Raw genomic sequence first — 13,868 nt, 5'->3', positions numbered from 1 at the left:
TGGCGTTAGGAAGGGCATCCAGCTGTAGAAACTCTGCCAAATCAGACTGGAGCCTGGTGTTGCCATCCGGTTTCACCAGTCCTCAGTCAAATCGTCCAACCCATGCTAGCATGGAAAGCGGACGTTAAACGATGATGATGATGATGATGATGATATATATATGTGTATGTGTGTGTATATATATATGAAATTGTAATTATGCTTTGTTTATTTACATCTGTATATAGTAAACATATGCAAACAGCAAAAAGAAAATATCACTCATAAAGCAAAAGGTGGACGATAATAATAATAATAATAATAATAATGATAATGTTTTAAACTTCTGGCAATGTATGCATTATTTTTGCTTCCATATCTATTTTTCATTGATATTTTCCACTGAATGAGCAAGACAGTATAAACAACTTTCTTCATATTGCCATCAATTATTAGTATAAATTTTTCTTATTGTTCTCTTTTATGAAATCCTCAACTGTGCTAATGTTTTCTTTATCAGTTTCTGTTCTAATTAACATGTGTATTTGTTTATTCAATTTCATTCTTACTGTAAGTCAAAAACATTTCGGTTTTTGTCTTATAACATATCTTATAACCCTTTGCAGTTATCAAAATGTTTCTAGCTGTTAATTACTTCTTAAAGAAAGTATTCAGCTTGATTTATAATTTTGAGTTTCTCATTTACTTTTACTAAACCAATGGAACATTTTTGCATTAGATTTTAAATACAGCTTGTAACCAATGGAATGTTTAATTTTCAGCCAACTATTAGATTTCCTAAGTTACCTTAAATTTTAAAAAATTTCTTTTTTAGGTCTGTTTCTTGCGTTTGATGAGAACAGAGACAATCATATTGATTTCAAGGAAATGGCTTGTGGCATATCAGCTTGCTGTCGAGGTCCAAAAACAGAGCAACAGAAATGTTAGTTTTTTTTGTTATTGCCATTTTTTTGTTTATACAATCTATATCAATAAAACTTAATGTACACTTGACTTAATAGGCTTCACAATGTTCCAGAAAAGAATTCTGTTTATAATGCATGTGTATATGGGGGTGGAGTTGTGTGCATGCATACGTGCATACATGTGTCCACAATTGTATATATTTGCTTCCAGTTATTACAATTGCCCAAAACCTAAAAACTGTATTTGTTCTGGATTGCTTTCTTTGAATTGAGCTTAGTGCTATGATAGTTTTGTAAAATACAGAAAAAAAATTAGTACACATCCAAGTGTAAGTATAAAAATTATGCTTATTTTGGAAATAGTTTTTTTCTATTATTTTATTAAAAAATTATAATTTCAGAACCATAACACTAATAATTTCTTCAAAAATGAATGTAACCTTAATTTGATAAAAATAAAAACTGAAAGATTTTGCAAATGTTTTGAAATAGAACTCTTAATTTCATTCATAATTTTCAATTTAGATAGCATTAAGATTTCTTAGAAATATATGAAAACTAAATGTGAAAACAGTTTATAATAGCAAATCTTAATTTCAGAAAGTTAGTTTTAAGTGATAAGGTGCATAGCTCAGTGGTTAGTGTTGGGCACACAATCATGAGGTAGTGAGTTCAATTCCCAGACTAGGCTGTGTGTTGTGTTCTTAAGCAAGACACTTTATTTCAAGTTGCTCCAGTTCACTTAGCTATAGAAATGAGTTGCGATGTCACTGGCACCAGGCAGTATCAGTTGTTGTCTTTCCCTTGGATAACATCAGTGGCATGGAGAGAGGAGGCTAGTATGCATGGGCAACTGCTGGTCTTCCACAAACAACCTTGCCCAGACTTGTGCCTCGGAAGGTAACTTGCTAGGTGCAATCCTATGGTCTTTCATGACTGAAGTGGGGGTGAGGGTGGGGGGAGTGTCTTAAGATAAAGATACTACTTGCACCAACTTAATTATGACATAATCATTTTATTAAATTCTTCATCAGTTCTTAAATTGAAAACACTGGCAGAAATATGGTAACAAAAGTGTTAATGTTAGTGTTTGTTTTCTTGATTGTTTTTCAGTTTGTTTCAAAATTTTTGATACTAATCATGAAGGGAAACTTGATAAAGATGGTTTGAAATCTATGTTGGAAGCTCTTGTATTGATACGTAAAGAGAATAACTCACCAGAAGAACTGGTATGTAATGAGGCTTTTAATTTCATTTGGCATTTATTAGGTTAGACATAAATATCAGTATTTGCCAATCAATATATTTTAGTCCTTTATTGTTTACTGTTATTGTCATACACGTCAGGATGCTGTTGAAATAGTTGATTTGGCTCAAAAGATTTTACTCACAGAATATTCTAAACTACAGTTGGATTAAAAGTATCAAGTGTGGTTTTGAAGACACTTATTGCTGTTTGTGGTGTTTAATCAAGATATTCTTAGTATCTCATAAAACTGCTTTCCTCTCTATATAAAATGCTTTAAATCTACAACACATTATGCTATGTCATGTTTGTTGAATTATCTTAATGTGTCTGATTTTCCTCTGTAAAATATTACCTGCAGCAGTTAGATTTAGTGATAAAGATTTACATTTGTCATGACTTTTCTTCTGAATATTGTCATTGCATAAAAGACCTCACTTCTCATCTAAGGATACATAAAGTGTCCAGAAATATTTGTTAAAGAAAGAAACTCTTAATTTTCAAAATCAAAAACTATCTAAACTTAAAATAACTAGGGTCAAATTTATTTAATACACAATTTTATGCCACTCCCAGACTCTCTCTTTGATAATATTTTTATATTTTATATGTAGCTATAATGCAGTGATCAGATATTGCAATTTTAAACTTAAATTTCTGTCAATTTTTTTAAAAGTGTATCAATTTTTTATATTCCAGTTGTACATTAATGTTATTTATGATTTCTATTCTGTAAAAAGGAAGATGATGTTTTCCATCGATTAGATCCAGAAACAGTTGCTATGGAAATTCTTCTTTGTCATGATGGAGACCAGGTAAGGTTCAGATGTTAAGAAGTTTATTTATTTAAAATTTTTTTCTCTTCTGTTATCTCCACTGTCTTGATACTATTAAATTCACAGAATGTCATAGGATAATTTTCAAAACTCTTTCAGGATGGTTGTATCACCATGGAAGAATACTTGGTTTGGACTGTTAACAATACCCTTTCAGAAGACCTACTCAATCTCCTCAGTCAAGTAAGTTTCCTGTGAATAATTTTATAAAAATTTGTAACTTATTGATTATGCAATAGCTTTAAATTAACTTTTTACTGCATTTATACATATTTGTAATTTATTAGAGCTGTTTGATATTTAGCTGTAATAATAGAGATTATTCTGTTACATGAAGAAATGTAAATTACTGAACTTACTCTATTTTATCTTTTATTGTAGATATGTCATATTGTATTGGGATTGCGACCCCTTACACGTGAAGAAGAAGGGAAGATAGTCAGGTTAAGAGAAATTGTATTTTTGTGGCGTTTTTGATGTCTATATATTACCGTCTTGCATCCTTTATGTTTGGTTATTTTTGATTATTCTTCAGTATTGATCATTTTCCCTTTTATGACTTGTATGTTTTTGTTTTGCTCTATTGTCATTTAGAAAGGATAGTATATGTTAAATTTTTGTGCTGTTGTGTTACATGACAGTAATACTTTAGAAGTAGTCATGGTAGGTGATGAAGATAATTAAAAAAATATAATAAAATTAAATATTTACTTTTACTAGAATACAACTAAGCAAATCTTTACATGTTGAACATGGATTTAGAAGGTTATTTTTTTTAGAGTTAAAATGACTGGCAAATTATAGCATATTTGCTAAATGTAATAGGATACTTGTGAAGAGAGGTTTTTGGGTACCACTTTGATGTTGCTTTTTTTCCCTCATATTTTGTCTCTGTTCATGTTTAGATTTAATATATACAAATCTTAATTTAAAACTGACACTTTAACATTTATTGATGTAAAGCATATAACACTTTTCAGTTTTCCTCACTGTTTATTCTCAATATAATTACATATACAAATCTCATTTTGTTTAATTAGGGGTTGGTTAGAGAGAGAATCAAGAAAAGCCTTAAAAGTTGGTCAGACATGGTACCTTATTAGCATGGCATGGTGGAATTCATGGAATGAGTATGTTACATCAGAAGTAAGTATTGAAGTTCATTTAATTAAAATAAGTAAAAATTGATTTGATTTTTCTTTTAAAGGAAATAGTGGTCAAATAATTGCTAAACACGAACTGTAATATACTTATTTGACTAAATTACAAGAGATTTCCATCTTTTGTTCTCATTGATAATTTCCTGTTATTGATAATATTGATTTTAAGTTTCATTGATTGCATTTTTATTTGTTTAATTGCTCACATCTTAAATATTGTTAAATTTTACATATCTTAATAGGACTTCAAATTTTTTAACAGATTTGATGATGATTTCTTAGAACCAAAGTAACTGCATGTTGCTGATTTAATTCTCCTTTTACCATTCAATAGGCTCCGGTCTCATACAATGATATTGATTTTCCCATATCAAATGATATAAAATGGTCAAGTATAGACTATTTGGGCCGACAGAGAATTGCTAAGAACAGTAAGAACTCTTTAATTGCAATGGAAGATGATTCTGTTGTAATGGTGAATGTAACAAAAGTTGAAAATAGCTACACTATGCAATCAATGACATCTAGTCTTCTAGATGATCACTGTTCTCGATCAGCTGTCAGTTTATGTGGTAATGCACGACAAGAAACTCTTAACCCACTTGACATGTGCAGCAATACAGTAAATCGTAGTCCCAGTGCATCTCCAAAAATGCGGAAGAAAACTCAGGTATATCCAGCTCCCCAGAAGCCTGGAGCTATTGACAATAGTCCTCTTGTACAAATAAATACATCAAAGGTAAAAAAAAAAGCCTACATTTTTTTCTTTTTGCTTATTAAATCTCAGTGTTTGATTAAAAATTTGAACTACTGATTATGAGTTATAAACCTCCTACAATCATTATATTTTCCCCAAAAGGCAACTTGCTGGCAAGTTGTCTAACTGTAAGAAATTTGATGAAAATAGTTATTCAGGTTTGACTGTCTAGTAATAAAACCTCAAGCTTGATTTTAATTTTTGCTTTACATGCAATAAACACAAAGTGCTTTACAGTAATCCCTCACCACATCACAGTTCATCTATTGTGCACTCAGAACATTGTGGATTTTTCTGGCTAATATATGTAAATTTATATCACAGACTCCTCAGCACATTGCGGGCTTCTGTGACCAATAGGTATTTATATTTTTTTAGATTTTAATTATTTCTCTGGGTGGATTTGGAATGTAACACCCATGATAGTTAAGGGATTACTGTAGTCTGATATCATTATTTGCCTTATATCTCATTAGACTATTGTTGTTTGACAATTTTTGTTTTTTTTCTATCCTTTGTTATCCATTTATTTAGGTAATGACTTTAACAATTGAAGGTGGTCGTCTAAAGAAAGATGTACCATTAGTGAGATCTCGTGATTTTGAAATAGTTCCTGAACCAGTTTGGAGAGCTCTTTCTAGTTGGTATGGAGGCAATCCAGCTTTACCACGCACCGTAAATATATTTTTGATATCTTTCTGTTATAAACCATGGGATTATAAATTGGTGAATTAGTTATCTGCTCCCATATTTTTGAATACCTTAACTTTTACTAAACTTACATAAATATACACATAGGTATAAGCATGGCTGTGTAATTAAGAAGTTCATGGTGTATGTGTGTGTATACATACACATCTGTGTCTGTGTTTCAGATTTGTACTTCGGTGAAAATTAGCTAGAAGTGGTGATGTTGTTGACATTTCTCCTGTTAATAAAAAAAATTTGCTGGCCTTGCATCTTTGAAGACATGTGAAACAAGAGATCCCATACTTGAAAAACTAGTAAAAGTTAGTGACAGGAAAGGTGTCCTGCTCTGAAACAATGCCTCAATAATATATTTGTATAAGCAATGCAGGTATGGGGAAATGGATGTAAAAACAAAGCAAAAAGTACATCTGAGTAAAATATATTGAGACTAAAGAATTAATTTTCATATATTGATGACCATATCAATCTTAAAATACTCAACCATGTAATTTTGGGTTCAGTCCCACTATATGGTACCATGGGCAAATGTCTTCTTCTATAGCTGCCTAACCGTGGGCTAACTAATGTCATGTATATGGATTTGATAGACAGAGACTGAAAGAAGCCTTTTATATATATATATATATATATATATATATATATATAGTTCAAATTTATAGAAAAACAAAGATGAGACAGATGTAGGAACAACTGACAAGTGTATTAGCTTGATGTTCATGAAAAATAGAAAAGTCTTTTACATTTCAAGCCTACACTCTTTGACAGAAAGGAATAAGAGGAAATAAATAGAGGGAATGATAAAAAAGTCTTGAGTTCAGAAGTCCAACATAGCGAATGATGGGAAAAAAAGAGGTTGAATGAAGGGGAGATAATTCATGCTAATCCCAACAATAAGAGGAGCACAAGTATGTGTGCGTATGTGAGAATGGGGGAGAGTTAGTTTGACTGTGTGTGTGTGTGTTTTGTGTGTAGCAGTTGTGTGTCATTGCTGAGTCTGATGTCCTGGAGGTACTCCATGAACTGATCAGCCAAGCGGCGTCTCGTTTGACCAATGTACAGGGAAGGACAGAGAGAGCAGGGGATCAGTAAATGACATTACTAGAGGTACATGTAAAGGAGTCAGGGACATGATAGGGATGGTGATGGGTGCCTGTGAGCATGGAAGGGGCAGATGCAACAGTTTGGGCAGTGGAAGGAGCCAGGCTGGGAGGTAGGGGTAGGGAAGAAACTGGACTAGGTCATGCAGATTATGGGCTCATTTGAAGGTGGGAAGGAGTAGGTTAGAGATGTGTGCGGTGGGGGTGGTCAGACTGGAGTCGCCAGAAGGCTTGGAGAATGGTGCATTGGAGGGGTGACAGATATGGGTGGGGTGGAGAAAGAGCAGAGGCATGGTCCACAGTTCGTGCCCAGGCAAGGGCAGTGTGGATAATGGTGAGGGGATATCCATGTAGGATAAAGTGGCAAGCCATGAGTTGAGACTGAGTCTCAAAGTCATGGTTATCACTGCAGAGCCTGTGTAGACAGAGGATTTGGGAGTAGGGGGTAGAGAGCTTGGTGTGGGTTGTGTGGGAGGAGAGGAAATTAAGGTAGGAGTGTGAATCAGTGTGTTTGTAGTGGATGGAGGTAGTGAGAGTAGAGTAGTGGATGCTGACAACAATGTCGAGAAATTTGACAGAAAAGTTAGAGATAGTGCAGGAGAATTCAAGGGCAGGATAGAAGGATTGGACAAAGTTGTTCGTGGGAGAGTGAGGTTGCACCGATACAGTTATCAATATGACGACCATATAGCTTGGGCGTGGGACCAGTGAATTGTGAGAATATTTGGGCCTAATGAAGCCAACAAACAAGTTCGCATAGTTGGGGCCCATTCTCATTCCCATGGCCACTCCAGAGATTATTACTAAAACTCACCCACAAGCAAGAAACAGTTGAGAGACAGATAGATAGATAAATGGATATATGTCTATGTATATATGACTGTATGTGTGTATTTGTGTGAGTGAGTTCCTATTTTCCTTGCATTCACTACTTGCTAAACAATGGTATCCTGACAGTTTTGTTTGTTTGCAGTCCACCATGAATGCATGTCTAGGCTGTTTGTTGTTTGATGGAATGGGAGATTATTAACTCTCTTGAAAACAAGTTAGGGTTTACGGTAAGAAGGACATTGATCTGTGGAAAACACTGTCTTAGTGTACACTTGTCTGATCCTTGCAAGTATGGGAAAGTAGATTTTAAAACACTATTGTTATTGATGATGTTGATGATCTTATGTATGCTCTCAGCAGTTTTTAATTACCTGTCATAAAAATCTCACCCTTTTTATTCCTGTCATATTAATGTTATGTTAAGATTATAGATTATTGCAAATAATATATTCATCTCACTGTGTTAATTTGGTTAAGCTAATCACAATATCAGTCAGTAATCTAAAAATGTATGCTTGTACCTGATAAATGAAGTGTGACTTTTGTTAAATGTTTTATAGTTTATCAAGTCAATGAATGATAAAATGAAAATAATTGACCTGTTTAGTGGTGTTAAAATGTGTTTCTTTTCAGAGAGATTAAAATAAAGAAATAATTAAGAATTTGGATTAGTAAACATTTAAAAGATATAATCTTTTGAGTGTTAATCATGCTCCTAATTCTATAAATTTATATGTATCTTTGAATTCTTAGTTGTGTTTTTAATAAATTTATTTCAGTAAAATTTTCCATGCTAACAAATTGGTAATACACCCTGTGTATTCTCTAAACTTATACTTGGAGTAGGTACAATTTTCAGGTTATTGCTAATTGCAATCACTCTACAGTGAATTTGATTTGTTAAGTATATTGAAATGTAGAGTTATGACTTAACACAATGTATGGCAAGATACACAGTTTACAGACAAAATATCCCACATTTAAAAATTTAGTTGCCATATCTCTTCATTTAAAAAAAAAAATTTAAATAGTCCGTCCTTCTGCCACCAGATTAAATTCATTTGGATTTTTACATTGAGTATGTGGGCAGGAAAACAAACAATGCAACACTTCTAAACATGTATCACAAATGACAATAATAAAAGCTGTTTTGATTACTAGAATATTATATTGTTGAGTGTGTATGGATTAGTGTATATATTTTAATGGCATTTAATATATTTGTGTATTTCCCTCTATAGGTAATTACTTCATCAAAAGGTAATGCATATTCAGAATTAGAGTTATATCCGATAACCGTCCGCCTGTTTCGACATCAAAATATACCCCAAAAGCCTGTCCAAACAACTTCAACTTTCACTGGAATGATGGCTGGAATTAGTGGCATGACATTTAGTAAGTAATTTTATTTGCTATTATTTTCTTGATTTTATTTAATCTACTTATTGAAATCTATCTACAACAAATTTAAATTAACTTCTGCAGCAATTAAACTTCATATGTCCTTCCCCATAATCCGACATGTAATACAGATTAATCATGAAGACTCAGCTAATTTGTTTTCCTTATTTGAAATAAATTAGTTACTGCATTTATTTTTGATTTAAATGTATCTTTTCAAGTAAAGCACTGATAATGATTGGCTAAGAAGTTTGCTTTTCAGCCATGTGTTTTGGGTTCAATCCTATTGCATGACACCTTGGACAAGTGCCTTCTATTATAGTCTTCAGTTGATTTATGCCTTGTGAGTGGAAAGTGGTAGATAGAATATGTGCAGAAACCCATTTTGTGCATGTATAGATATGTGAGGAACATGCTGTAAGTACTCAGAGTAGAAGTAAATTATCAATAAAATGCCTTATCACTATGAGATAGTTTATGAAAATATTTTACAACAAAAATATTTACTTGTTTATGTGTGTGGTTGGTGTTAGGAAGGGCATCCTGTCATAAAACCTTGCCAAAACAGACTCTGAAGCCTGGTGGAGTCTTCTATTTAGCCAGCTCCTGTCAAACTGTCCAACCCATGCCAGCATGGAAAGTGGGCATTAAATGATGATAATTGTGCACCTATGTATGCATGTAGAAAAACAAACTCTTATATAGACATGGCACACATACTTATTTATATTTTTATACAGTTGTATTTGTATGTATTCATATATATATATATATATATATATAAATGAATGTTTGTTTTTATGTTATAATAAAAACAATTTTACATTAAACTGAAGGATTACTTAACAGTTTTTGTAAAGAATATTTATTTATCATTCTTTAACAATAATAGTATATAGTGACTTGGAAGTTTTGGCTTGCTATGCCATCATCAGACTGTGGTACATTGGAGTTTATTTTGGTTTTATATAGTTTCTGTTAAGTTAAAATTTCTTGTTTTAGGTGGAGGTTGTATGATAGGTTATGATAGAAGATTGTTATTGATTAAATTTCAAGTTTTTATAGTTCATTATTTAGTCATGCATGTAGAACTTTGTAATCAGGTGTACCAGCTTGAGGCCTTAGGGTTGTTTTTAGGGGTTCACAAAAAATGGAGATAGGTGAAAAGGTTAGTTAGTCAGCAGATGTGTCACTAGATTTAGTTGTTGATTTTATTTAAATACTGATGGGAGATTTAATCTTTTGTTTTGGGAATGTGGAGATTATAGTTTAGGGTTCAGTCCAACATATAAACCTTTGTAATTAGGTGTGTCAGCTTTTAGGTCATTAAATTTTTAAAGGTTCACAAAAGAATATTAATAAGTGGTCAACAGATTTCTTTATTTGTTGTTGGTATTATTTGGAAGATTTAATTTGTTTTTGGAAGTTGGATGTTATCAGTCAAGCATGTAAAACTATGTGACTAGGTGTGTCAGCTTTAGGTCATCGTGTTGTTAATATAGAAATTTATGTTTTGTGTTTTAATGTTCACAAAAAGATGAAAGTAGGTGTAAAGGTTAGTTGGTCAGTAGATTTCTCACTATGAGTTACTTGTAGATGTTATTTGATTACAATATACAAAATCTGACCTTTGTGTTTTAGGTGAGTAGAGTTTGTGAGCTATGTTTTTATAAATATTTCTTCTCTTCCATTTCAAGCATGGGTATTTTATAATTAATTATTTTCAACCTGTGGCTATACATAAATGTGGGGTATTATAAGAATGCGTACATATAATTACATATAAAAATACACACAGACAAAAGAAATTTCTAAGCCAAATTAATCCTCCATCATCTTTGCATATATGTATGTATGTGTATGTATACAAGTTTTACAAACTTTTTCAGGAGAGACACTTATTAATTTCAAAGAAGTACAAAACTCTCATCTCCTTCAAAACAGCATCCTCTGACTTTGATGCACTTGTCGTAGTACTCCAACCACTTTGTGAAGGCCACATGGAAGTTCTCCAAAGTGAAGGTGTTCAAGATCCTTGTCACAACCTCCTTTATCTTCAAAATGACTGATCCTAAGCTGGGGTGGGGGGAAACCAAAGGTCACAGGGAGCAAAGTGACAAAGGCTGGATTGTTTGGAGGGTGAGAGAATGTTTTGATGTCCATCTCTGTCAAGTAATTGGTTACCAGATGTGCATCACTGAACAACCCATGAACAAATTTTGCACATGTTCAGATCTTTATGAATAATTCTGTGTACAGTTGCCACACCAATTCCAAACTGTATCTTTATAGACACATGACAGTTGTCTATGGAAAATCACAAATTTTCTTAACCAGGTCTGCTGTTTTGATGTTCTTCCTACATCTTTCATCCTCTCTCACTTCCCTTCTACCATCCTTTAGCCTATTATGCCAGCATAAAAGTTAATCCATAAGCAGTCTGGAGCAATTTGTAAGTTTCTGTAGCATTTTTTTCCATATTAATGCAAAGCATTGTTCTATAACCAGCTTCCAAACATCCCGACTGCATTTTGTACACTGGTTGGCTGTGACAAGCAATGTTTAATAGGGTGTTTTCAAAGTGCTGTTATAGTTGTTTTGTTCAATCTGGAATAACAAAAGTCAACAGGTCAGTTTATTAGATATATAGTATTGATATACTAAAATTACAATAATCTAGGACAGTTGTAACTGCCACTCTTAAAAAGTCTCAAAACTTCTGGAGTATAGCTTGTATATGTATAAATGTATGCTTGTACACTTATATAAGAAATTTTTTTGAGATATTTTTGTTGAAAGTTGGGCAACTTTTACATAATTTCTTCTGTACTAGTTTAGTATAAATCTGTGATGCTAATGTTTACATATATTATGAGGATATTTTGTGCTGAGGAGACAAAAATATGTGAGATAGCCAATAGAAAAAAAAACTATTGGTTTGAAATGTTTTAGTGCTTTGATGATTTTGTGTTTGCAGAAAGAGATTATTCAGTTTTGAGTTAATAGTTTGAAATTATATGAAAGCTGCCGTGATAGCTAAAACAAACTAAAGAATAATGACAATTATTAGAATGTTTCAGGTGTAATTACTTTGATTCTTTCAAGGAGTGTAGAAGTTGCACTAGCATCATTGTTACAAATTTTCTCTTTGTGTATTATCCATCTCAAATATTGCATTATGGGTTATTCTATTCAAGAGTGTTTTAATTGAATTCACCATTCTGTGGATATAAATATATTGAAATAAAAGTGGAACTTTAAATTACTTTTTGATTCTATTTTAACTTAAATTCATCATTTAGTTGTTAAATACATTTTCAATTAAAAAAAGAATGTAATATTTCTTGATATTTATAGATATTGCCAACTTTTCAGCAAATACACCCCGCCGATATTTAGCTTACACTGCAGCATTTAGCCGACATCATACATTGCAACAAATCTATGAATTTCTTTGTGGAAGACTTCGATTCAATAAAGAAGATATTCGACTTTGGAAGTTTAAAGATGAGGTATATTGTGTTTGAAGACATTTCAGTTGAATGTTAAAAGTTAAATATTTTATTTTATCAATTTTTTAAAAACTTCTATTTGTTCATCTGTCATTCTAAAAGACATAGAAAAAACATTTTCTTTGAAGATAGCCTTCCATAAGGCATTTATGTCTTTCAGAAAAATGGTTTGTGTAAATACACAAATTATAAAAGTTAAATTAATGATGTATACTTAAGGTTCTGAGTACCTTCTGTTTTTTTTCACAATGAATCTTTTGAAAGAGTTTGCCTTATAAAAGATAAGGTAGTCTTTGAAAAATTTTAATGTATGCCTGTGCAAATATTTTTATGATTGGTTGTTTTACTTACAGCTAAATATGCAACCGTGAATTAGGAGCTGTAGTTTCAGTTCTGAATTAGCTTGCATGATTTAAACTATATAATGATATATATCATAATTATCTTATTTCTTTCCGTCACTTTTAGACTCCCACATAAAACATTTAATTCAGACCTCCTCTTTTAGCAAATAGAATTAGAATCTGAGGAAAAAAAATAATAGTGACATTAATAATTGAGTAAAGTTTGCAAATATGGATGTTTGTATGATGTGGAGAGTTGAGAGTATTTGGGGGATAGGAAAAAGTATAAATCGGTGTTACTAAATGATATATATATATATATATATATATATATGCACAAGAATGTATTATGGAAACATCATGGCATATGAACTTATTTGTATTTCAAAATGTTATTTCATACAGGGTAATGTCTTTCCTGCTTCCAGATTCTATGGTGCTTTAAGTCAGCTGGCTCTTCACCAGTTTTGTACTTCTGTCCTTGATAGTGGAAGTGGTTCACCCTTGATTCTTCAGAGTCAGTAAATTAGCTGACTGAAACCAGCCTCTAAGGCATGTCCCCCTACTGCTCATATTTGCCCAGAACTTCCCCAAAATAGTTCAATTATAGCTGTGCTGCAGCAGTCAGGCAAAGAACAAAGCCTACAATACTTAAAAAAAAGAAATGACCCATCACTTCTTATCTTACAACACTTAAGGCTGAATATTAATTAATGTCAACAAATCATGCCTACTATAACCTTGGAAGCTCTCACAATACATCAGCTTAAGATATTTGAACAGAGGAAAATAAATTAGAAAGATAAAATAAATGCAATAAATATCAAAAGGGCTTTTTATACTCAGGTTTATATTTATAACTTGTAATGTCTTTTTTTTTCACTTTGATTCCATTTAAACTTTTTATTTATTTCAGCATAACATGACTCTTTTGGAGGATGACTGTATGACATTAGAAGATGCTGGTGTGGAAGAAAATCAACAAATTCTTATTGAAGGTAAATTTTTTAGGGTATTTCATTTTGATGAAACATTAATTTGTCCTTAATTTGAGCCAATTTCATTGTG

At 32.1% G+C, this 13,868-nt stretch overlaps 1 protein-coding gene across 1 annotated transcript in view; it reads left to right on the top strand.

Annotated features, from left to right (window-relative positions):
- Positions 1-13,868, top strand: part of LOC106879368 (ubiquitin carboxyl-terminal hydrolase 32) — a 52,335-nt gene that overhangs the window by 25,191 nt on the left and 13,276 nt on the right. The window contains exons 6-16 of the mRNA XM_014928890.2: positions 815-922; positions 2,019-2,134; positions 2,892-2,966; positions 3,087-3,170; positions 3,369-3,430; positions 4,028-4,133; positions 4,482-4,886; positions 5,439-5,579; positions 8,785-8,938; positions 12,302-12,456; positions 13,717-13,798. Of these exons, the coding sequence (XP_014784376.2) occupies positions 815-922; positions 2,019-2,134; positions 2,892-2,966; positions 3,087-3,170; positions 3,369-3,430; positions 4,028-4,133; positions 4,482-4,886; positions 5,439-5,579; positions 8,785-8,938; positions 12,302-12,456; positions 13,717-13,798 (1,488 nt within the window). The remainder of the gene's footprint in view (positions 1-814; positions 923-2,018; positions 2,135-2,891; positions 2,967-3,086; positions 3,171-3,368; positions 3,431-4,027; positions 4,134-4,481; positions 4,887-5,438; positions 5,580-8,784; positions 8,939-12,301; positions 12,457-13,716; positions 13,799-13,868) is intronic.

The sequence above is a fragment of the Octopus bimaculoides genome, chromosome 20 (assembly GCF_001194135.2).
Source record: "Octopus bimaculoides isolate UCB-OBI-ISO-001 chromosome 20, ASM119413v2, whole genome shotgun sequence".
NCBI classification, from domain to species: Eukaryota; Metazoa; Mollusca; class Cephalopoda; order Octopoda; family Octopodidae; genus Octopus; species Octopus bimaculoides.
The sequence above is the reverse complement of the archived record's forward strand: the minus strand, read 5'-3'. Positions and strand labels throughout refer to the sequence as shown.